The sequence below is a fragment of the Bombina bombina genome, chromosome 2, assembly GCF_027579735.1.
Source record: "Bombina bombina isolate aBomBom1 chromosome 2, aBomBom1.pri, whole genome shotgun sequence".
Taxonomy (NCBI): Eukaryota; Metazoa; Chordata; class Amphibia; order Anura; family Bombinatoridae; genus Bombina; species Bombina bombina.
This window is the reverse complement of record NC_069500.1, coordinates 279,740,686-279,767,182: the sequence shown is the minus strand read 5'-3', so window position 1 is coordinate 279,767,182 and position 26,497 is coordinate 279,740,686. Positions and strand designations below refer to the sequence as shown.

The following is a 26,497-nucleotide window of genomic DNA, read 5'->3' as shown; positions in this document are numbered from 1 at the left end:
ATGGGCCGGCTCGTAAGCTTACATTCCTGCTTTTTTAAATAAAGATTCCAAGAGAACAAAGAAAAATTGATAGTAGGAGTAAATTAAAAAGTTGCTTTAAATTGCCTGCTCTATCTGAATAATTAAAGAAAAAATGTGGGTTCAGTATCCCTTTAACTGTTTTCCGAAACTAAAGTATCACAAAACACATAAAATAAAAATACATTACAAAGTACAGTTGGGGGGGAAAAAATAAAAAAAATTATTTCCCAAAAAAGTTATAAGGACACAAACATATGAGATCTCAGGTGTTAGAAGAAGAAAAAAAAGCTGCCAAAGTACTTTTTACATAGAGATGCATACAGATACATTACTAAAGATGTATTTGTATTTATATAGCTATGTCTATATACTGTATGTGTACATATATATTAATATATATATATATATTTCTAGGTTATTTTTTATATATATATATATATATATATAGTGTATTAAAAAAAAAAAGAATAATTTATATAGTGCATTAGAGCCCTTTGCCATTAAAAGGAAATAAAACCTATTTTTTTCTTTCATGATTTAGATAGAACATAACATTTTAAACAACTTTCTAATTTACTTCTATTATCAAATATTCTTAGTTTTCTTATCTTTTGTGGAAAAGCAGAAATGTAAGCTCAAGAGTGCAGGTGTCTGCAGCACTATATAGCAGCAGTTTTGCAACAATGTTATACATTAGCAGGGACACTAGATGGCAGCACTATTTCCTGTCCTGTAGTGCTTGAGGCATGTGCACGCTGCCTACCTAGGTATCTCTTCAACAAAGAATAACATAAGAATGTAAAAAAATTGATAATAGAAGTAAATTGGAAACTTTTAAAAAAATTGTATCCTCTATCTGAATCGTGAAAGAAATGTTTTGGGTTTAATGTCCCTTTAAGTAGATGAAAATATTAAACATATTTATGCAATATTAATATTAAAGATTAACCATGTATTTACTGTAAATATTTTACATTTGCTAATGCGAATATGCCATGTTTCGGCGATGGGTGTTAGGGTTATTTTCAACAATTTTTTTTTTCCATTGAGTTCTATGGGGAATGAGAAAATGCAGTCGTGTTTGCACGATAGTCGGGTGTTAGTTGTTGTGTTTTTTTGTTTGTTTTTTTCTCACAATTTTTTTTTTTTTTTCTCTATTGATTTCTATGGGGGAATACACACACGCGGTAATTTTAGTTAGGATTTCCGCTTGCGCAAAACAACTTTTATTTTTTACTTATAATACAAGCGCAACTCAACTAGCCCAACAAGCTAACCTCTAGTGAAGTTTTCGCAATCACAAAAAAAGCAGTTTACCACGCACTTGTAATCTGTTTTAAGGAAGTAGACAGTATTATTTTATTTTATTTTTAGGAACTTTTAGTATATTTATATCTGGTCAGAAATTCTGTGTTTATTCATTTTTTTTTAATAATGCACAACTGAAGGACTTGAATTTAAAATGCCACATTGTGAACAAAATGCTTTCAACAAAACAGAAGTGATTGTTACAGCAAAGATGAATACAACAAATTTAAGTACAAAATGATTATGAAAGGATCATCTTCTTCCTTCTAATACGTTTTCCTGAGAGTGATATTACTGCTGCCTGTTTATTTTGTAACAATATTTTCTCCTCTGCTTCTCCTTCTGCATTATAACCAGTGCCATGAAGATTTTCAGTTGTATATGAAGAAAAATCAATGGAAAAAATAAATCACATTGTTGCCCCTCAATACACCTCAAGACAAGTTTTTTTTTTTTTTTTTTTTTTTTTTCTATTTATGAAACTAAAATGTGGTCATCTGTTTATTTCTCTCTTTTAATCTGCTCAGTTATCCAGACTGATAAAGAAGAAAAATAAAAAAAAGAGAAGGAAACAGTCACTAGATCAACACATGAAATGAGAAGTCTCACATAAATCCCTGAAGGACTGAGAACCCCTCTTATACAGCCCATTTATGTCCAAACTTACCCATAATCCCTTTCCCTAGATAATGAGCTCTAGCAACACTGGCTTGTTGACTGTTCGGTTTGAGAGAGAATGAGTCTCTCAAGAGTTTGTATTTCCTTCCCAGGTTTAATAAACAAGTATAGGTCATTTATGTGCTCTGAGCATTTCAGTGTCAGGAATCTAATGAAAGTAATACAACCTGTAGATTTAGTGACATTTTGGTAAAAGCAAGAAACGTTAAAGGGATATGAAAACCAAATGATTCAGAGCATGCACTTTTAAATAACTTTCTAATTTACTTCTATTAATTTTTCTTGGTATCTTTTGTTGAAGAGCAGGTATGTAATGCTTAGGAGGCAGCGCACTTCAAGAGCACTATCTGGCAGCGGTTTTGCAAGAATGTTATCTATTTGCAAGAGCAGTAGATGGCAGCACTATTTCCTGCCATGTAGTGCTCCAAATGAAGAATATCGTGAGAATAAAGCAAAGTTGATAATAGAAGTAAACTGGAAATGATATATATACAATTTTTTATTTTTTAAATGGCATGCTCTGTCTGAATTACAAAAGATAATTTGAGTTTCATATCCCTTTAAAGGAATAGGAAAGTCAAAATTAAACTTGCATGATTCAGATAGAGCATGTAATTTTAAGACCCTTTTAAATTCACTTCTATTTTCAAAATGTGCTTCGTTCTCTTAGTACCCCTTGTTAAAAAAAAAAATAGGCACATATCGTACACTAGTGGGAGCTGCTGCTAATTGGTGCCTGCACACATTTGTCTCTTGTGATTGGCTAACTAGATGTGTTCAGCTTCCTGCCAGTAGTGCAATGCTGTCCCCTCAGCAATGGATAACCAGAATAAAGCAAATTTGATCATAGAAGTAAATTGAAAATTTGTTTAAAATTGTATGTTCTATCTGAATCATAAAATAACATTTTCTGATTTACTATCCCTTTTAATGCTGCATGGTTACAACTGAAGCAAAACCTAGAGCTTGTGTAACTAAAAACTGGGTACCTTTTTAAAGGGACACTAAAGTCATCTTTATATAGGTGCTATAATATATTTGCTTCTACATTGAATGCATTTAATGCTTTTTATTCTTTACAGATACACCCGGAATCTTGTGGATGAAGGAAATGGGAAATTTAACTTGATGATTCTCTGCTGGGGTGAAGGACACGGCAGGTAACCTCTATGCTTTAGAAAGAGCTATGAATTCACCCTGAAGCCTAACATGCATTAAATACAATTAAAGTGAAAGTAAAGTTACCTTGATGTCTATCTCAAATCTTAATCTTAGATCAAAATTAATATGACTTTCATTCATGATTTATTTTAAAAATGACTGTAAAAAAAGTAATATCTGTTTTAACTCAGTTTTCAACTACGCAAAATCAACCTGTTTTTTTTGTTTTGTTTTTCCTCTTGATCACGTTTTTCTATCAGCCACTTGAAATTCTGGCCGTTAGGCGGCCGTCACTCCATGTGATCGGTGACTTGATGATATGCGCATGCGCTACTCTTTATTTTTTTTTTCATTTCTGAGTAATGCACGCTCCTGTTTCGCGCATGCGTGCTCCTTTTACATCTGTATTCCTATTACGAGAGTTCTTACGGCCGCCTCTAATGTTATTTAGAAATGTTGTATGTCCGTCCCTTATATGCGTAATGGGTAATAAGTAATGTCTCCTAATTGTATGTCTCCTAATTGTATGTCCGTCTCTTATATGCGTAATGGGTAATATTTATTTTAAAGTCTTTGCACAATTTGTCCAAACGGCAAATCGCCGATTGACGCATGCGCAGTTTCACTGAGCCTCGTGAATGCGCTTATACCGACGTATATCTATACGTCAGACAAGGAAAGCAGGGAATAGTAGTTGGGAGGAGTCAGGCATCATAACGGTGGGTCTTTTATATATTGATTAAATCAGCTATAAAAGAAAATATTTTTTTTAAAAGTAACGATTAACTTATGTTTGCAGTAAATAATGGAAATATGTATTGAAACGGAAGAAACTTTACCTTCACTTTAACATAGCATGTATAAAAGGGGCATTGTAGTGCAAAAATGTAATTGTAAATTGGTGACTTGAGCTTACTATGTGTAACCCCTGTAAGGTTAAACCCACAGTAACACAATTACAGCTCCTAAGTAGGACCTGTATTAATTTAGAGTGTCCCATTTTTGCATTGGAATATTCCTTTAAACATTATATCCATTATTTTAAAAAAATTAACCCTGGTATACTTTCAAGTTCTTCAACTGCATGGATTTGTCTTTTTAGGGCTGTGAACAACCAGTCTCACTTTTTGAAACTAAATAGGTTTCTCCAAATACCTCTGTACAGAATAACATATTAAACTTAGAGAGGACAGGGCTGTGAGCAGATATTATACATTTCTAGATCTAGAAACTTAGGGTGGGGCTCTATAATTGCCTACCAATTGAAAACACCATTGTTGTCCCAATACAAAAGCCCCTATTGTAGAAAATACTAAGTGAATTTACATTAGAACTATACAGTTGCAAAATTAAAATCTAATTCACAAGCTGAATACTTGTAAATATTCTGCTTCCTGTAGATAAAAATAAACAGTAAACAGAATGAAATAAATTGCTTAAAAAAGTAGTCTGTTAAATTAAACTATTAAAACAATCAACAAAGTCAATTGAATATGCAATATACGTAATGAAATAACATTGCTCTAATTTTCAGACTCCTAACCAAGCCCCAAAGTTTTATGAGAATACAGTCAGCTACCTACTCCAGCTTGCTCCTGTTTGTGTAAAGGGTCTTTTCATATGCAAAAGAGGGGGGAGTGTCTTATTTCCCACTTGCAGTGGGCTTTCCAGCTACCTTTGCAACAGACCTAAACAGAGAGCTTCTAATTACGTTTTTAAACAGTTTTATACTGGATTTTTATATCAGTATCTGCATCTTATTCTTTATAGTAGTGTCTATTACATGCACAGTGTATACTGTCCCTTTAATGCAATCCTTAGTTAGATGAGATCCTTATTGTAGTGAGATCCACTGAACTAATATTAGCAGAGCTAATAGCAAACCCTTTAAAATGCTATTCTAGATGCAACTAAAAACTGTATTAGGCTTGTTTGTAAAAGAAAAAGGAAAACCAATATGGTTTTCAAGAGAAGTAGCACATGCAGTTAAGACAAAAAAGACAGTCTATAAAAAAATCAAACTCACTGGCTTAGAAGAGGATAAGGAAAAATGGAGAACTCGTCAAAAGATGACAAAATAGTTAATCAGAAAGGCTAAAACTGATGCAGAAGATAAAATAGCACAATCTGTAAAAAAACGGTGACAAAACCTTCTTTAGATATATCATTGAAAAGAGAAAAACTAACAGAGGAATAGTTAGACTCAAGAATGATGATAGAGTAGCGGAAGAACATAAACTAATAGCAAACTGTTTAAATGAATACTTTTTGTTCAGTCTTTACAACAGATGGTAAAGATAGTGAGATTCTATTAAGGGATGTTACTATAAATAATAATGTGAGAAGTACATTTCTTTTTACAGAGCAAGAGGTTTCAAGGGCTTTATCAAAAATAAAAGTAAATAAGTCTGTAGGTCCAGATAATATTCATCCAAGGATTCTAAGAGAACTTTGATCCGTAATAGCTACTGCATTAGCTGATTTATTTAATCAGTCACTTCTAACAGGAGTTGTTCCAAACGACTGAAAAATTTCCAATGTAGTCACGCTTCTTAAAAAGGGTAGTAGGGAAGAGTCTGCTAACTATAGCCCAGTCTGTTTGACCTCAATGGCAGGGAAATTAATGGAAACTCTTTTAAAGGAAAGACTTGTATCTTTCCTTCAGACAAACAACTTAGAAGACAAAGGACAGCATGGTTTCACTGCTGGAAGATCATGTCAGACTAATCTAATTGATTTCTTTGACCATGTAACTAAAATAATAGACCATGGAGGAGCCGTAGACTTTAGCAAAGCATTTGACACCGTCCCACACAACAAACTCTTTCACAAAATGTATTGCCTTGGAATTGATGCTAAGATTGTTAAGTGGGTAGAATGCTGGCTTAAAAATAGATGACAGAGGGTTTCAATTAATGGAGTACATTCAAATGAGGCATCAGTTACTTGTGGTGTTCCCCACGGGTCAGTTCTTGGGCCTTTTTTGTTTAACATGTTCATAAGTGATATTGGAAGTGGGCTTAAGGGGAAGGTTTGCTTGTTTGCTGATGATACAAAAATTTGTAACCGGGTAGATGTTCCAGGAGGGGTTGATCAAATGAACTGTGATATTAAAAAAAAAAAAAAAAAAAAAAAAACTAGAGGACTGGTCAAATAAATGGAATCTGAAATTTTAATATTACCAAGAGCAAAATTATGCATATAGGATCCAAAAACCCAAAGGCCAATTATAGTCTCAATGGTACATTACTGACTGTAACTAAAGAAGAAAGGGACTTAGGAATTATTATTTTAGATGATTTAAAATTTGGTACACAGTGCAGCCAGTAAGGCCAGTCAAATACTTGGTTGCATTGGAAGAGGTATTAGTAGCAGAAATAGCAAGGTTCTTATGCCACTTTACGTATGATTAGTTAGACCAAATCTGGAATACTGTTTACAGTTCTGGAGACCATATCTTCAGAAAGATATAAATAAACTAGAAGCTGTCCAAAGGAGGGCTACTAAAATGGTCAATGGTCTAATATATATATATATATATATATATAGAAGGGAAAGAGGTGACATGATAGAAACCTTCAAATATATGAAGGGACTTAAAGGGACAGTCTACACCAGAATTGTTATTGTTTTAAAAGATAGGTAATCCCTTTATTACCCATTCCCCAGTTTTGCATAACCCACACAGTTATATTAATATACTTTTAACCTCTGTGATTATCTTGTATCTAAGCCTCTGCAAACTGCCCCTTTTTTCAGTTCTTTTGACAGACTTGCAGTCTACCCAATCAGTGCCTGCTCCCAGATAACTTCACGTGCACGAGCACAGTGTTATCTATATGAAATACGTGAACTAACACCCTCTAGTGGTGAAAAACTGTTAAAATGGAATCTGAAATAGGTGGGCTTCAAGGTTTAAGAAATTAGCATATGAACCTCCTAGGTTAAGCTTTCAACTAAGAATACCAAGAGAACAAAGCAAAATTGGTGATAAAAGTAAATTGGAAAATTGTTTAAAATTACATGCTCTATCTGAATCATGAAAGTTTATTTTGGCCTAGACTGTCCCTTTAATAAAATAGAAGCTGAAAGCATTTTTCACAAAAAAAGAAATGCCAAAACAAGGGGTCGCAATCTAAAGTTAGAGGGTAGCAGATTCAGGAGAAATTTGAGGAAACATTTTTTTACAGAAAGGGTGGTGGATTCATGGAATAAACTTCCATTTGAGGTGGTAAAAACAAAGACTGTAAAGGAATTCAAAAATGTCTGGGACATGCATAAGGCTATCCTAAGGAAAAAGTAACATGTGTAGACTTGATGGGCCTTTTTGGTCGTCAAAATTCTTTTTTCGTCAAATTCTATGTTTCTATTTCAGTGTTCTCCACTGTTTGCCAGCTGGGTGGCATTAAGTAGCCGGGTGTGGGCAGCATAATACTTCTGTAATGTAACATTTTCTTCTATTTTTAAATATTACTTAAGCTATCCAAAGCACACAATTATTGCATAATCTATACTATAATCATGTTTGTAATGCGTCCGATGTCACCAGTTGTATGCTCAGCCAAAATAATTCACCTATCCCAGTGGATTCCGAAAATGGCAAGGTGGTGAAAGAATTCACCGCAGGTGGATTCTTTCACCATCGGGATGCAGCGAAGGCAAGCGGAGCATTACAAAAAAAAAACTAACGCCCGCACAAAGTATTAAGAAAAAAAACAAAAACCTACATAATAAAATTATTAACCCCTAAATCCGCCAACCCTAACATCGCAAACTACCTAATACATCTATTAACCCCTAATCCGCCATTCCCCCACATCGCAAATTAAATAATTAATTTATTAACCCCTAAACCGCTATCCACCACCAACCCAATACACTTAATTAACATATTAACCCCTAATCTGCAAACCCCCCCACAATGCATTAAACCTAATTTATCTATTAACTCCTAAACCGCCAACCCCTACAACGAAAATAAATTTAATGACTAAGCCCCCTAACCCAACACCCTCTAAATTAACCCCTGAATTACATAAAATAATAAAAAAAATAAAAAAAAGACTAAGATTACATTAAATTAATCTAAAATTACACAAAATAAAAAAGGCTAACATTACAGAAAATAATAACCACATTATCCAAAATTAAAAAAAAAATCTAATCTCTATGAACATAAAAAAGCCCCACCCCAAAATAAAACACCCCCTAATCTTAGAATAAACTACCAATAGCCCTTAAAAGGGCTTTTTTAGTGCTAAGTTAAACAGCTCTTTTCCTTGAAAAAATACTAAGTCCCCCCTCTAACAGTAAAACCACCCACCAAGCCTCCTAAAATAAAAAAAACTAACACTAAAAAACTTAAACTACCCATTGCCCCAAAAGGGGCTTTTGTATGGGCATTGCCCATACAAATTGCTCAAAAACCCTAATCTAAACCACCCCACCTAAAAAAAAAAGCTTAACACTAAAGCCCCAAATAGGTACTCATGGTTACTGAAGTCTGACGGAGAAGGTCTTCTTCCAGACGGATCCATCATCTTCTATCTTCATCCGGAGTGAAGGCGGAGTGGAGGTGTAGAGCTTTGTTCCTGATGCCTGGTTCCTTGGCAGCGTGGAGGCTCCTCTTCATGCGATCGTCTACCGCACACTGAAGATTGAATGCAAGGTACCCCGTATTTATGGGGGTATCTTGCATTCCTATTGGCTGAAATTTTTTAAATCAGCCAATAGGATAAGAGCTACTGAAATCTTGTTGGCTGATTTGAACAGCCAATAGGATTTCAGTAGCTCTAATCCTATTGGCTGATTTCAAAATTTCAGCCAATAGGAATGCAAGGTACCCCAAATTGATTGTGGTACCTTGCACTCAATCTTCAGTTTACGACGGACATCAGATGAAGAGGAGCCTTCATGCCGCCGAGCAACGCTGCCAAGGACCGCCACCATTGAGGACCGCTGCTGAGGATCCAGGCATCGGGAACACAACTCTGCACCTCCGCTCAACGCTGCCTTCACTCCGGATGAATATCGAAGATGATGGATCCGCCGGACTTCAGGAACAGTGAGTACCTATTTGGGACTCAGGTTTAGGCTTTTTTTATTTTAATTTTTGATGTGTTTTTTTTATTTTTATTAGGGTTTTTTTGGGCTAGCAAAAGAGCTAAATGCCCTTTTTTAGGGCAATGCCCATATAAATGTTAGGTTTTTTATTTTGGGCGGTTTGGTGGGTTGGGATTTTTACTGTTAGGGGGAGACTTAGTAAAAAAAAATTTTTAAAGGAAAAGAGCTGTTTAACTTAGGGCAATGCCATGCAAAAGGCCCTTTTAAGGGCTATTGGTAGTTTAGTTTTAGATTAGGGGGTGTTTTTATTTTGGGGGGATTTTTTATTTTTATAGGGGTATTAGTTTAGGTTTAAATTTTTTTATTTATTTTTTGGATAGCTTTGTTTATTTTTCTGTCATTTTTACTTTTTTTTTTTTTTATATATATACATTTAGGTGGGGTGGTGGTGTATTTTTTCAACATAAACTGCCCTCTGGGCAGGCTTATCGCCTAGTTTAACATAAATTTATTTAATGATAATTTGTGCAACAAACATAAAAAATATTAGCTAATTTTAACTTAATATGGGTTTAATTGCAGTTGGGTGGTCTGTAAAATCAGCCAGGTGGTGTGACCATTAAACAGGTCCTGGGGAGAACATAGCAATTAAAAAACAACCTAAAGTTTAATAAATGCAGAGAAGCTTACAGAAAGAAAAAACATTCTCCCCAAACTTGGTTTACTATTTTATGATGGTCTCTAAAACATAACCTGTTATGGAACTCTGAGAACTTAATGCTGGCTTTCCATAGTTACTAGGAAGTAGAAAAAGTGAGTGACGGCACAAAAGCAAACTCTTGCGTCCTATCAGTTGATGTTTTTGCTAAATCAGCAGTATTGACACATTCAGCTCCTGCTATTATGTGGCAAGTAAAGCGTTCTGCCTGGGGATAGAAACCTTTGACTTGCTGATCTATTGTACTTATTGATGTTATGTTCTACATCACTTGTGTTGCATAAACGTACTGAATAAAATCTGATCTGTTTTCTTCAGCCTTTGGTTCAGTATACAACTGTCTGTGTGAGGCTTTTACCTAAATTATACCTTCAAGCTATCCTGTACTCTTCACGTAGCTTGTCCATCACCTGCATTCCTTCACGTATACAGTGAGGAAGTATTTTTTTTCCCTTTTTTATTGAGTTTTTGCACATATGACAAAAATGTAATAATTACATTGCATTTCTATAAACGATTGTCCTTTCAGAGCTCAACCAATCATCTGCAAATCTTCTTCTGTTAATGCTATTACCAGTCCAAGTTGTGCAAAGTCTTTACATCAAAGCTTAGTTCTTGGCAGTTTACTAGTTTAGGGATGACCAGTAATAATATAAGGATGCAAACCATTGCCATTTTGCATCTGAAAAGGACTGAGATAAAATAGTTTCTGAAGATTGCCTCTTCCTGACATCTAGTTAAGCCTTTACAATATACGTTTGTGTACCTTGATCAAAGTACATCGTATTATGAATACAAATCAAGTTACATACATGCTAACGTAGTTAAAGGGACAGTCAACCATAGAATTGTTATTGTTTTAAAAGATAGATAATCCCTTTATTACCAATTCCCCAGTTTTGCATAACCAACACAGTTATATTAATGTACTTTTTACCTTTGTGATTACCTTGTATCTAGGAACCTTCTTCCAGCCCCCTGATCACATGACTGTGACTGTTTATTATCTATTGTCTTAAATTTAGCATTGTATTGTGCTAGATCTTAAATAACTTTCTGTGCCTGAACACAGTGTTATCTATATAGCCCACATGTACTTTCTGTCTCTTTGTGTTGAAAAGAGATTTAAAAAGCATGTGATAAGAGGCAGCCCTCAAAGGCTTAGAAATTAGCATATGAGCCTACCTATGTTTAGTTTCAACTAAGAATACCAAGAGAAAAAGCAAATTTGATGATAAAAGTAAATTGGAAAGTCAATTAAAATTAAAAGTCCTATCTGAATAATGAAAGTTTAATTTATACTTGACTGTCCCTTTAAGCAAAACTAACATGAAACAAAAACATATAACAAAACTTCCTGCGTACTTGGATTGAAAACTACATTGTCTGTACTGGCTGGTGCGTTTTTACCTTAAAAGTAATTTTTCTTCTCTTGCATCAAATTACATAAATATCTTTAAAAGTGTAATTAGTCGTTACTATATATGTAGGATTCCCAAAGGAATTGCATATCGTGGTAGAAGGTTAACTGACCAAGTTTAAGGTAGTAGAATCTTTCTAGCAATAGGTTTTTATTGACTTGAACTCTCCAATCTGAAACTGAGGGAATCTTCGGAGACTTCCAGTGTCTAGGTATTAATTGCTTTGCTGAATTGATTAATATTTGGAAAAGGTGCTTCCTTAGTTTGCAACTTATCTGGGAGAGGTGATTTAATAAAATTGTTTCAAGATTAGGTGTCAATTGTGTTTGTAGGACTAGGTTGATGTCTTTGAATACATCTATCTCTATCTCGCAAAAGTCTTAGGCCGCCATTAGATTTGCTGTTTTAGCAGTTTTAATGACCATTCATATTTATTTTTCAGTCCTTCTTTTTTTTTTTTTTTAAACCATTTTTCAATTGTCTTACCCTTAAGGACCAGGGATATTTTTACATTTCTGCAGTGTTTGTGTTTAGCTGTAATTTTCATCTTACTCATTTACTGTACCCACACATTATATACTGTTTTTCGCTTTGTTTCCAGTGCAGCCTTGTCCTTCTTTGGTCCCATATATATTCTTGGGATCCTTCTTTTTAAGTATGATATATATTATTTTGGACTGCTAGCACGGAGTATACACTTATTTCATATAATGCTGAGTGCCCCCTTCTCCTGTTAAAATATATATATATATATATATATATATATATATATATATGTGTGTGTGTATATAATCAAAATTCATTAAAATTATGGGGGAGATAAAAATCTGAGATTAAAATCCTCCATGTCTCAAAAGTAAATAAATATAAATCTTTGCATAAAAAATTAGCACATCTAGGCAAGTACCCCGCTTACGATTCCCCAGTGTAGAGGGAGAGAGAGAGAATATAATCTCACAAAAGTGAGTACACTCCTCACATTTTTGTAAATATGTTATATCTTTTCATGTGACAACACTGAAGAAATTACACTTTGCTACAATGTAAAGTAGTGAGTGTACAGCCTATATAACAGTGTAAATGTGCTGTCCCCTCAAAATAACTCAACACATAGCCATTAATTTCTAAACCGTTGGCAACAAAAGTGAGTACACCCCTAAGTGGAAATGTCCAAATTGTGCCCAATTAGCCATTTTCCATCCCTGTGTCATGTGACTTGTTAGTGTTACAAGGTCTGAATGGGGAGCAGGTGTGTTAAATTTGGTGTTATCGCTCTCACACTCTCTCATACTGGTCACTGGAAGTTCAACATGGCACCTCATGGCAAAGAACTCTCTGAGGATTTGAAAAAAAGAATTATTGCTCTACATAAATATGGTGTAGGCTATAAGAAGATTGCAGAAACCCTGAAACTGAGCTGCAGCACGGTGGGCAAGACCATACAGCGGTTTCACAGGACAGGTTCCACTCAGAACTGGCCTTGCCATGGTCTACCAAAAAAGTTGAGTGCATGTGCTCCGCGTCATATCCAGACGTTGTCTTTGGGAAATACATGTATGAGTGCTGCCTGCATTGCTGCAGAGGTTGAACGGGTGGGGGGGTCATCCTGTCAGTGCTCAGACCATTAGCCGCACACTGCATCAAATTGGTCTGCATGGCAGTCGTCCCAGAAGGAAGCCTCTTTTAAAGATGATGCACAAGAAAGCCTGCAAACAGTTTGCTGAAGACAAGCAGACTAAGGACATGAATTACTGTAACCATGTCCTGTGGTCCAATGAGACCAAGATAAACTTATTTGGTTCAGATGGTGTCAAGCATGTGTGGTGGCAACCAGGTGAGGAGTACAAAGACAATGCTACAGTCAAGCATGGTGGGGGGAGTGTCATGGTCTGGGTCTGCATGAGTGCTGCCAGCACTGGGGAGCTACAGTTAATTGAGGGAACCATGAATGCCAACATGTACTATGACATAATGAAGCAGAGCATGACCCCCCTCCCTTCGGAGACTGAGCCGCAGGGCAGTATTCCAACATAATGACCCCAAACACACCTCCAAGACTACTGCCTTGCTAAAGAAGCTGAGGGTAAAGGTGATGGACGGCCAAGCATGTCTCCAGACCTAAACCCTATTGAGCATCTGTGGGGCATCCTCATATGGAAGGTGGGAGATCACAAGGTCTCTAACATCCACCAGCTCCATGATGTCATCATGGAGGAGTGGAAGAGGACTTCAGTGGCAACCTGTGAAGCTCTGGTGAACTCCATGCCCAAGAGGGTTAAGGCAGTGATGGAAAATAATGGTGGGCACACAAAATATTGACACTTTGGGCACAATTTGGACATTTCCACTTTGGGGTGTACTCACTTTTGTTGCCAACGGTTTAGACATTAATGGCTGTGTGTTGAGTTATTTTGAGGGGGCAGAAAATTTACACTGTTATACAGGCTGTACACTCACTACTGTGTGTATATGTGTGTGTGTATATGTGTGTGTGTGTGTGTGTGTGTATGTATGTATAAATATATATATATTAAACAAGAGATTTTAAGGCTGTAACTCTGTCTAGGAATGGCAGAGGGACAACCTGGGAGGCGCTTACAAATGTAGTGTAAAAGACAATTAAGCTGCTGGTGGTAACAAAAAGAGGAGCTAGTGAACCTTCACTGCTGGCTCCTCTTGAGAATTTTTATAAGCAAGTATTAGAAACCTTCACAGCGCTAAACTGAAACATAGGTTATTATAATTCTATGTAATATTGATATTATTATACGGTTAGTCCACAAGTGTAAATAAAAAGCACACAGTTTATAATGCAAAATAGATACAAAATAGTCACAGTGGAAATAATATCACAGAAAACAGATCATATTGTTAAAAAGAATTAAAAGCCATGGATTGTGAATGTAGCGAGACCCAAATACTCTAAGGTCCACAGCTATAAGTAGCAATAAGTCCAATTAATGTAAAAACAAATTCCAAAGTGAATAATGAATGTTAGATATTCCAAAAAGGGCAATCAATCTAATTAAATCAAACAGCCTCTCATCCCCCTGTATTGAGCCGACAGTCACCAAAGATCAGTGTAGTAATGGCTCAGCAGGCGATCTTGTCTCTTTTACTGTCCGGAATCTGCATACACGATTTATATCACTCTCCCAATTCCTCCGCTGGATGTTCAGATTCTCGCATAGGAAGAGATTATAAAAACAATGCAAACCTAGCATAATATTGTTTTTAATGGGAATTGCTCCAACAAAAGTAAAAAAATATCACTCACAAAGATAACCTCAATTAGATGTGAGGTATCAGAAATGCACATAAAATAATCCTTACGAATTCTATAAGGTCCAGTCCGGTTAAAAGTTCATAAACAATATCGTTGTAAAATAACTGCGAGTGTTAAACACTAGCCGTCGATAAAAAGTCTATTTGTTAGCAGCCAGGACAACACCTTATGTACCTGACGCGTTTCAAACTTTTATAACTTCTTCATCAGAGGTAGGTCTTGAAGATCCTTGAAAAAGCCAAGCGACTATTTGGTGAAACGGTCGTTGGATTTTAAACGTGTGATATCACGTTGTGGGCGGAGACCAACCTTCTGAACGGCAAACCGTAATCATAGACATTGTTTACAATATATGGATGTTCTAGCTGTGGTTTGTTCTCTGTAAACCCTTGTGATTTTATTACAGGTTTTAATAAATTGTTTTAACATTCATCTGAGTTCACTTCTATCTGCTCCTGCTGGAGTCTCCCATAGCTTTTATATCTAGAGCTTGATGTGAAGATCTGCAGTATGTGAATATCCAACTTACATTAGAATTAACCCTGTAGTCTCACAGGACTTCACCATTGGCAGCATTGATCTCTTTTATTTGAAGTTAACCCTTGGAGTTCGACTGCAGCATTTATTTCCACTGATAAGTAATCCCTGGGATCACTTATGCACATTTGGAGTTGGGATTTAGTCTCCAATTGACTTTTGGACATATCCCTTTTGCACTAACACATTGTTTTTTGTTTAATTTATTATTGTTTGTGTTTTTAACAGGTTAATATTTTTTTCTTTTTGAGGATTCATAGATTAGCTACTTGCCTGAATTCAATTACCAGAATTTTTTTTATTAATAAATGTATTTGTGTGGATAGGGACATGCTTTGGGAAAAGCATTATGATATCATATTAAAAAAAGTTAATAGTCTGTTTATACAGGGAGTGCAGAATTATTAGGCAAATGAGTATTTTGACCACACCATCCTCTTTATGCATGTTTTCTTACTCCAAGCTGTATAGGCTCGAAAGCCTACTACCAATTAAGCATATTAGGTGATGTGCATCTCTGTAATGAGAAGGGGTGTGGTCTATTGACATCAACACCCTATATCAGGTGTGCATAATTATTAGGCAACTTCCTTTCCTTTGGCAAAATGGGTCAAAAGAAGGACTTGACAGGCTCAGAAAAGTAAAAAATAGTGAGATATCTTGCAGAGGGATGCAGCACTCTCAAAATTGCAAAGCTTCTGAAGCGTGATCATCGAACAATCAAGCGTTTCATTCAAAATAGTCAACAGGGTCACAAGAAGCGTGTGGAAAAACCAAGGCGCAAAATAACTGCCCATGAACTGAGAAAAGTCAAGCGTGCAGCTGCCAAGATGCCACTTTTCACCAGTTTGGCCATATTTCAGAGCTGCAACATCACTGGAGTGCCCAAAAGCACAAGGTGTGCAATACTCAGAGACATGGCCAAGGTAAGAAAGGCTGAAAGACAACCACCACTGAACAAGACACACAAGCTGAAACGTCAAGACTGGGCCAAGAAATATCTCAAGACTGATTTTTCTAAGGTTTTATGGACTGATGAAATGAGAGTGAGTCTTGATGGGCCAGATGGATGGGCCCGTGGCTGGATTGGTAAAGGGCAGAGAGCTCCAGTCCGACTCAGACGCCAGCAAGGTGGAGGTGGAGTACTGGTTTGGGCTGGTATCATCAAAGATGAGCTTCTGGGGCCTTTTCGGGTTGAGGATGGAGTCAAGCTCAACTCCCAGTCCTACTGCCAGTTTCTGGAAGACACCTTCTTCAAGCAGTGGTACAGGAAGAAGTCTGCATCCTTCAAGAAAAACATGATTTTCATGCAGGACAATGCTCCATCACATGCGTTCAAGTACTCCACAGCGTGGCTGGCAAGAAAGGGTATAAAAGAAGAAAATCTAATGACATGGCCTCCTTGTTCACCTGATCTGAACCCCATTGAGAACCTGTGGTCCATCATCAAATGTGAGATTTACAAGGAGGGAAAACAGTACACCTCTCTGAACAGTGTCTGGGAGGCTGTGGTTGCTGCTGTACACAATGTTGATGGTGAACAGATCAAAACACTGACAGAATCCATGGATGGCAGGCTTTTGAGTGTCCTTGCAAAGAAAGGTGGCTATATTGGTCACTGATTTGTTTTTATTTTGTTTTTGAATGTCAGAAATGTATATTTGTGAATGTTGAGATGTTATATTGGTTTCACTGGTAAAAATAAATAATTGAAATGTGTATATATTTGTTTTTTGTTAAGTTGCCTAATAATTATGCACAGTAATAGTCACCTGCACACACAGATATCCCCTTAAAATAGCTATAACTAAAAACAAACTAAAAACTACTTCCAAAACTATTCAGCTTTGATATTAATGAGTTTTTTGGGTTCATTGAGAACATGGTTGTTGTTCAATAATAAAATTAATCCTCAAAAATACAACTTGCCTAATAATTCTGCACTCCCTGTACTGCTTTGCATCACTTTATAATCTGGTGCTCATATAACACATTATTACCTCGGTCATTGTGTCTGATATGTATTTGTAGATCAGATTACAGAACTGATGCAAGACATTTTTTATCATAAGAACATTTTCACTTATCTTGTTATTTTAAATTAATTTAAACATTTATAACTATCGGGTAAGAGGCAAATTTATTCCTGTTCTGTTCGGTTTGACAGATGTCAAATTTCCATCCTATGCACACATTTAGCTTTGTATTTGCGCACTTTAACTAAACAGAACTACTTTATAAAAGTGCTCCTTGATTTTATAAAGGCTGTGATTTTTCTTTTCTTTTTTTTTTTTTTCCTAAATAATTTTCTCATTCAGTTTTAAACTTAATGCCATGAATATGTCGTATAATGAAAATCCAGTATAATGGATTCTGGTGTATAATTTGGTTTATTTTGTCTTGATATACAGTAGTATCCATGACCACACAAATTCCCACTGCTTCTTGAAGATACTTCAGGGAAGTCTCAAAGAGACATTGTACGAATGGCCACAGAAAAAGAATAATGGCGAGATGGTTAAGAAATCTGAAGGAGTGCTGAAGCTTGACCAGTGTGCTTATATGAATGGTAACTTATTCTGTTTAGCTACTCTTGGTTTTATTTGCATGTTAAGCAGTGAGGGAACCTTCTTTACTGCTTATGAGTGCTGCAGTTTGGCACACAAGAGAATGCATTTGCCACAGCTGTCAGAACAAATGTTGGGAACAAGAAGGGCTCACTGGAAAATATTATTCACTTTTAGCTATAATTTTACTAAATCACAATAAATTCTGTGTGCACAAAACGAGTTCCTCACATGATCCAGCCCAATAGAAAGGGCATTGTAGTGTAAAACTATGTTCTTATTTGTTACAGCATGTCATTTTAGCACTGCTGACCCTGCACGTCTGTGCTTAACCCCCACAAAGTATAAAGTATCAATGTGGACCACGGAACACTTTGTGACTGGCTCACCAGCCGTGTCTGCTTGGAACCAGCAGTTATCTGTGGCTCCAAAACAGTACATGAAACTATGTGTTTAATCCATTTGCAGAGGGTTACATACATAGACTTGATGGGTCGGTAGGGCTCTAACAATTTAAGAAGTTTAGTTTTTTTACTACAATGTCCCTTTTGTTTTAGTAACTTTTTTTTTTATATTGCAGTTAAATTGTATCATTGTAAATGACTATTATTGATATTTGGTTTTGAGTCTGAGGTTCAAACCCAGTACTTGCACTGTTATTGACTAGAATGTTTTCTGCAACGTGCAGGTATCTAATCTTATCTCTCATTGCCCATACGCCCTGCCCCAGGATGCATCATCTTTATACCTCTGTACCTATATCTTGCTTTTCAATCTTTCCTTGAAACTATTTCTCAGCATTTTAATACCATTTGAAAACCACTCTATCTCTAAATTGCTGATCCCAAGCTTTTTAATCAATAAATGATTGTGTATTCTCTGTTGCCTATAAGGCTATCAGTTACTGCTTAGTTCTCTTATTATGCACAGGCTTTCTTTAAACTTAGTTTTTCTAAGGTGTTGAACTAGCTGCTGATTTTTTTTATTTTTTAATGTTATAAAAATATGATAGCAGCTGGACTTGTGGTAGATTTTTCTACATCACAAATGTATAGTTTCTATGTATAGTTGCTAATAATCATAAATAATGTCACATTGTATTAATTGGAGTCGGAGCTGTGCAAAAATAAAATGCTTTAATGTGTTAGAGTTTTCACTGTTGCATATAGTTTTGTGTTTAACCTCTACAAAGGGGTTAACATATAAAGTAAACTCTAATGCACTACTGGTAGCTAACTGAACACATGGAGAGCCAAAGACTAGATGCATATGTGTGTAAGCATCAATCACCATCTAGTTTCCAGTAGTGCATTGCAGCTCCTGAGCCTATCTAAGTATGCTTTTAAAACAAAGGATACCAAGAGAGTAAAATAAATTTGGTAATAGAAATATATCTTAAAGTCTCATTAAAATAGAATTTTCTATCTGAACTATGAAAGCTTTGTTTGTCTTTAATATGCCTTTAAAGGGACAGTCAACACCAGAATTTTTGTTTAAAAAGATAGATAATCCCTTTATTACCCATTCCCCAGTTTTTGCAAAACCAACACTGTTATATTAATACACTTTATACTTCTGTGACTAACTTGTATCTAAGCATCTTCTGACCGCCCCTAATCACATGACTTTTAATTAATATCTATTGACTTGCATTTTACCCAATTAGTGCAGTGTCTGCCACTAGCCACGGGTGTGATCACAATACTATCTATATGGCCTACATGAGCTTGCTCTCCCCTGCTGTGAAAAGTAAATAAAATAGAGGCAGCCTTCAAGGGCTTAGAAATTATCATATGAGCCTTCCTAGGTTTGCTTTCAACTAGAATACCAAGAGAACAAAGCAAAATTATTGATAAAAGTAAATTGGAAAGTTGTTTTAAATTACATGCCCTATTTGAAAAATGAGAGTTTTTTTGGACTTGACTGTCCCTTTAAGTTTTAAGACCTCACAGGCCTTGAGATTTTGAAAGCTTACAGAATGCATCACGTAGATCTATGAATATGCTGCTTCATTAAAAAGTGTCACCGTCTACTAAAACAATATGTCTCGGGGACAAATACAGTGACACGCACACATTTTCATTGTCATGTGATCATCCTCTCTTCTAATTACAAGATTGATTAACCACCACACAGTTCTCACATTACAATTCCTCCCTCCTTCATATGTGGAAAACATGACGGCTTTTTTAATCTGTTATAATATTTTGTGGGTGAATCACTATTGGTTCTATCAGAAAACTATTATAGTTGGCAGTTTTAATTCATTCTGGTGTAGGTTTTATGTACTTTGTTATAAGTACGATTTATACATTAGCTGAGTGTTATGTTCTGGTTCCTATTGTGGTTAATGCTTTATTATGTACACGTTTAGATGTTCTTTATTTAACAAAAAATGTCACAATATTATCAGCATGGGAGGGCTGTAATGTACGATTATTAAACATAAATAAATTGATACAATAGCCTAGATAATCATTTATGTCATTACCAACCGAACCTCTTATTTATTATATCACCATTTAGCCCTCCATACGTAAGAAATGGGGCTGCTTTGTAAGCGCACGTCCTATTAAACATCTTGATAATTGCATTGATTGTATCCTCCTAAATTTGCCATCGCTGTAATCCTTCAGCCTCCCTTTTCCTACCTAGAATCTGAAATAATGCTCATGTGATCCCATATACCATCTCACATCCATGCAGTTACCCCTATCATATATACCACTTATTTTCTATTTCAAGGGAATTATTTACAAGTTTATACTTTTTTTCTTTTTTTTCCCTCCCTAACAAGCCACTGTTTGTCTTTCTTCTTCAGACAGTATTGGTCTTCATCGTGTGGAGAACCCAAGTCATACAGAGACCGCTGTAAGCCTCCACTTGTACAGCCCACCATTTGATCAGTGCCACACTTTTGATCAAAGGACGGGGCATAAAAATACAGTTAAAATGACATTTTGGAGCAAATATGGGGAAAGGACACCAATTGTAAGTATTAATAATTAAGTATTGTCATTTATATAACCTTTATCTATGAGTTATGCGGAAATTCAAGGAGCCAGGTATTTTATTTATTTTTGTAAGGAGCCAGGCAAAGGGAATCCAAGGGAGTTTACCACATGGTTAATGTCTGCCACAGAGAATCAATACAATACTTATCCTCAGCTAAACACTGCTGGTTTTAAAAAGCATTTTTAGAATGTATCGGTTTATTTTTAGTGGGGGGGGGGAGGATTCTTCCATGCTCAAAAAAGAAATGTTTAAGGCACATCACAGCCCACCAAAAGATCTGAGGGAGTTGTCATTATCAGCCAGAGAATAGCCAGACTTATGTGCAAACATGCACTGCTAGTTAGTTCAAAATTATTTAACTTCAAGGGACAGTTAAGTCAAAATGAAACTTAATGCAATTTAAACAACTTTTCAATTTACTTCTATTATCTAGTTTGCTTTGTACTCTTGGAATCCTTTGTTGAAAAATATACCTAGGTAGGCTTGGTAGCTAGCTGCTGATTGATGGCTGCATATATATGCTTCTTGCCATTGGTTAACCCAATGTATTTAACTTGTTCCTATTAGTGCATTGCTTCTACTTCATCAATTGTTATCAAGAGAAATACATTTGATAAAATAAATACATTTGAATGGTTGTATACAATTGCACAATCTACCTGAATCATTAAAGAAAAATGTTGGGATTCGTGTCCATTTAATATATTTTAATGTTTCTGTAAAGCTGATATTCAGGTAGTAAATTCTGGACTGAAATTATTTTGTGTATAGAGTTGCAGTATTTGTGGTAGCTAAATTATAGGCAATTTCTTTTCACTATAAAGATATCTTATAGAATGTTAGGCATGATGCAAAATCTAGTTCTGTCTGCCACTGACTGGTATAGCTAAATAAAACAGACATTTTTCATGACCTCGCTCCTCTATTAATAATTAATGTGTGCTGTGTCCAGCTAAGCATTACTATCTTTTGCAATGTAAAAAAGCAAATAAAGGTTACAGATTTTAAAGTATACACAATTATTTGCTCAAGGAAAGTGAACAATATCAGGTGATATTTAAAATATTAACATTTTGTCGCATTAAAGCTACATGACCACATTTTTAAAACGTTAAGAGGTCTGATTTCTGTCATGAAAATCTACATCCAACTTTTACAAAATAATTAATTTTAATTTTGTAGAGCTATATTATACTTCCATTAATTTCCCCAGAATAACCTAAAATGTATTTCTGAAAAATATAACGCTTTGATCTTCCAATATTTAAATAATTCATCCCATAGTTCCTCTCTTAAAGGGATAAAAATAAACCTTTTTTTAAAACATGTTTGTTTAATTGAGAGATTGCCGGATCAGTTATGACAAGAAGAATACATTCAGGAGTGTCTCCCATTTCAAATACAGGGAAAGAAAAGTGATACGCAGATCATAAAGGCAGTGTCAAAACAGAGATATACGCAGATCACTATAAAACTAGAACCTTATCTAATGCATCTTAAGTTTTAGCTTTAGTTTTTTATTAATTGTAAAAAACCAAGTACAAAAAATACAAACTTTTTCTGAACAAAAACATTTCTTGACTACATGGGAGCAAAAACCATAATAAGGGTCTAGTGGGGAAAAAAAAGGCGGAAGATGAAAATATCCCTCTTACACACACACCCCACCCAACTTCGCATAACTAGACTACCAAACTTCACCTTATCCCATATCATATAATTGTACCCATTCATTTCATGTGTGATATATATATATATATATATATCTCCTGTGGATTTAACTATGAATCTGCACCGATTGGCTAAAATGCAAGTCTGTCAAAAGAACTAAAATAAAGGGGCAGTCTGCAGAGACTTAGATAAAAGGTAATCTCAGGGGTAAAAAAGTATATTATTATAAGGGTTGGTTTTGCAAAACTGGGGAAAGGTTAGTAAATGGATTATCTATTTTTCTAAATAATAACAATTCTGGAGTAGACTGTCCCTTTATTTGTAATACATTAACATGACTTCATTAAAGGGACTCGTAGGTCCATGTTATGGCAGGGCTTATAACAAACAAAATAAAAACTGCATTAGCCTTTCATAATACTACATCATAAATTAACCCCTAAAATAAAGGAAGGGAAGACAAGGACTAGACCTCTAAATTGGGAGTCCCCTTAGGTTAAACCTATGTATCCTTAGAGGGGCAGTGCCTAATACCGAAATACAAGTTTATAAAAAATGGGAGAGAAGTAGGGACAGAGGTATTATGTGGCACACTTTGGATAAGAGCCTAGATAACATATATGGTTGAGATAGAGGACACATTCGAAATAAAATGTAACTTTTATTGATATAATCTAAAAATGTGAGATCACAGGTATAAAATCTGAGACTTACTAAACATCAGAACATTGTCTCTATATCCTTTATATTTTATTGTAAGCGTTTATTCTATAAATATAGAAACACAAAGCACCATATGTCCTAACCAAATATAAAGCCTATTAATTAAAGCTCTTAAATCTGATTACATTTAGCAAGCCCTCTTGAATGTCCTTGTATAACCAATAATCAAGAAGCAAAAGAGTTAGGTAGGGCAAGTGTGAGTGCCTGTTTATAAAGTGGATGGCATAGAACCATCTAAACTCTACTGAAAAAACAAGTGTTAAAACAGTGTATTAAAAGAGCACACTAATATGATGTTGGGTAATCCCTGGCTTCTTCTACCATTGGGAACAAAAACACATTATCCATGAAATATATACATATAGTCAGAGCTTCAATTGTAACTCTATATGGTGTGTATAGTTTGTGGTGCAAAAGTGGAGTTAAAAAAAACACCCCAGATCCGGGGCACTGTGCACTCGGCATCACCACTATGCTGTTCTATATTAGCTCCCGCTTACTGCCCATCACCACTCATTACAAATTTGTTGTATCGATAAGCCCCTGATATATTAAAGTTCTACTCTTGAGAATATCTAATAAGCCAATTAAGGCCAACAAAGCAGTAGGCGAAACGTGAGTCAATTTAATGTGTGGTGATGTGCAGTATGCGGTAGCTAATATATAACAGCATAACGGTGATACCGAGTGCACAGTGCCCCGGATCTGGGGTGTTTTTTAACTCTGCTTCTGCACCATATAAACTATACGCACCATAGTTACAATTGAAGCTCTGACTATATGTATATATTTAATGAATAATGGGTTGTGTTTTTTTTTACCAATGGTACAAGGAGAAGCCAGTGATTACCTAACATCATATTAGTGTGTTTCCCACCAAATTTAACACACCTGCTCCCCATTTACACCTGAGACCTTGTAGCACTAACGAGTCACATGGAGAGGAAAAATGGCTAATTGGGCCCAATTTGGACATTTCCACTTAGGGGTGTACTCACTTTTGTTGCCAATGGTTTAGACATTAATGGCTGAGAGTTGAGTTATTTTGAGGGGACAGCACATTTTACACTGTTATACAGGCTGTACACTCACTACTTTACATTGTAGCAAAGTGTCATTTCTTCAGTGTTTTCACATGAAAAGATATAATAAAATATTTACAAAAATGTAAGGGGTGTACTCACTTTTGTGAGATACTGTATATGCAAATGTAACGCTTATATGTTAGAAAAATGATATAAATTTATTATACATTAAAATAAAAACGTTTTCAAGTATAAAAATAGTTATATGTACCTGCAAATAAATTTCCATCCAGAAATAAGGAAATTAGTCACTGATTCTGATTGGCTAGGAGTGGTCAATGGAATTTATGCATTAATCAAGAATAAAGATATAACAATGTTTATATAATGATAATGTGTCTAATCTGATTTTGGAATAATTCCCATTTAGTCAGAGTAAACTACTACATGATGGAGTTGTCTTATTGTTTCTGAATGGATAGGAAAACTTAACAATATAATTAAGGGACACTGTACTGTAAAATATATGTTCAGGATTCCTAATGATCCATTTTACCTGGTAAATTGTATTAAATTGCTTACAAATAGCTTGTTTACCTTAATTTTGTCACTACCTGTACTGAAAATGTATATTCTGCAATATTGGATATTGGAAATGTAATTTTTAACAAGATGCCGCACAGTGTTGTCACATGAAAAGATATAACAAAAATGTAAGGGGTGTACTTTTTTCTGTGAGATACTGTATATTATTTAGCCTTTCAGTTTTTCTTACTCATTGTACACATTTTTATCTCTGTAGGCTGCTGTCCAGTCACAAGAAAACAACTGAAAAACATCTTTACTAGTTCTGGACATGTTTGAAAATACTGTGGAGCCATTGGATATGCTGTAGTTTTGCGATACTTGTTAGCCTCTTGACCACACTGTAAATATACCTGTAGCAGGACTCACAAGAGGACAATATGGAATACTGTAACAAATAGCAAATCATTTCTACACATGGATAAAACATTTGTGCAATGGGCTATTATAAATGTAAAATTGATATTAACAAAGGTTTTTTTTTTTTATTATTTGTTTTTTTTATTTGAACATGTCAATATTTTTATGTATAGATTATAACATCTTTGGTTCAACAATTGTAAATTTTGATCAACCTGTTTTTAGAACATTAGTAAATGAATTTGGTTCAAAATCATTAAATATATGTATATTTTTATGATGTCTCCCCTCAATTTCTTTCTCTTTTTTTTTTTTTTGTAATAAAAATTGACTTGCATTTTATAATGTTCCACTAATTATATGTTTTATATTTTTGTATAGAAGTATTGTTTCTGTCCGCCCAGCCATGTTCTTAAATGTATTAATGTTCCAGTTTCCCCAAAAGAAGTTGGGGAACTCCTAAAACCTGCCCCTGGAATGCCAAACTCCACCCTTAAGTTGCCCAGTCACACCTGAACCACCCAGACTGTAATTCTCCATCACCCAGTAACTTATCTGTCAAAGGGACAGATTACAAGTGGATCGCTAACAGTTACGCGGGAGCAATAAGGGGTTTATAGCGGGTGTTTGCGTGTGTTGGATTTTTTGCTCGTATTACAAGTTAAAAGTAAATAAACGCAATCTCTTGAGCGTAATTCAAGTTAGCGCAAGATGGTTTAGTGCATCCTAAGAGCTCTGGTTAACTGTTTTGCAAAACAAAAAAGTCACAAAATACATTACAAAGTGCAGTTACACTGATAATAACACCATGTAATAATTATTTTTAAAAAAAATATTGCACAAAAAAGTTTTATAAGGGCTAAAAAAATCAGCCACAGGGCTTTAACATATATTAAAGCCATTTGTAGTTAAGTAGATAAAAACATGAAAAAGGATATTTATGCAATATTCATATTTAATAAAGGTTTTAACTATGTATTTACTGTCAATATTTCACATTCTAATGTTTTGCACATAGCAGAATATGTTAAGTATTTTATAAATAGATATTCACACACACATACACACACACACACACACACACACATATATATATATATACATACCAAAAAAAATCCGATATATGAAGACATTTCTATTTATGAATAAATAGAACATATTATTCTATGTGGAAAAACATTGGAATGTGAAATTTTCATGTTGGGTTAGCGCACATGAGAATATGCAATCAGGTTTGTACGCGAGTAGGGTGTTTTTCCCACACTTTTTTTGCTCCATTGACTTCTATAGGGGAATACATTATCGCGTGTGTGATTATTGTAAGTTCGGCTTTTTACTTATGTCGGGTTAGCACCTGA

General features: G+C 35.1%; 1 protein-coding gene across 1 annotated transcript in view; it reads left to right on the top strand.

The window, feature by feature from the left end:
- The window catches only part of CDO1 (cysteine dioxygenase type 1), a 38,398-nt gene extending 12,982 nt beyond the window's left edge, over window positions 1-25,416 (top strand). The window contains exons 2-5 of the mRNA XM_053701572.1: window positions 3,090-3,167; window positions 17,605-17,762; window positions 20,582-20,751; window positions 24,997-25,416. Of these exons, the coding sequence (XP_053557547.1) occupies window positions 3,090-3,167; window positions 17,605-17,762; window positions 20,582-20,751; window positions 24,997-25,026 (436 nt within the window). The 3' untranslated portion in view covers window positions 25,027-25,416. The remainder of the gene's footprint in view (window positions 1-3,089; window positions 3,168-17,604; window positions 17,763-20,581; window positions 20,752-24,996) is intronic.
- Window positions 25,417-26,497: the final 1,081 nt, after the last annotated feature.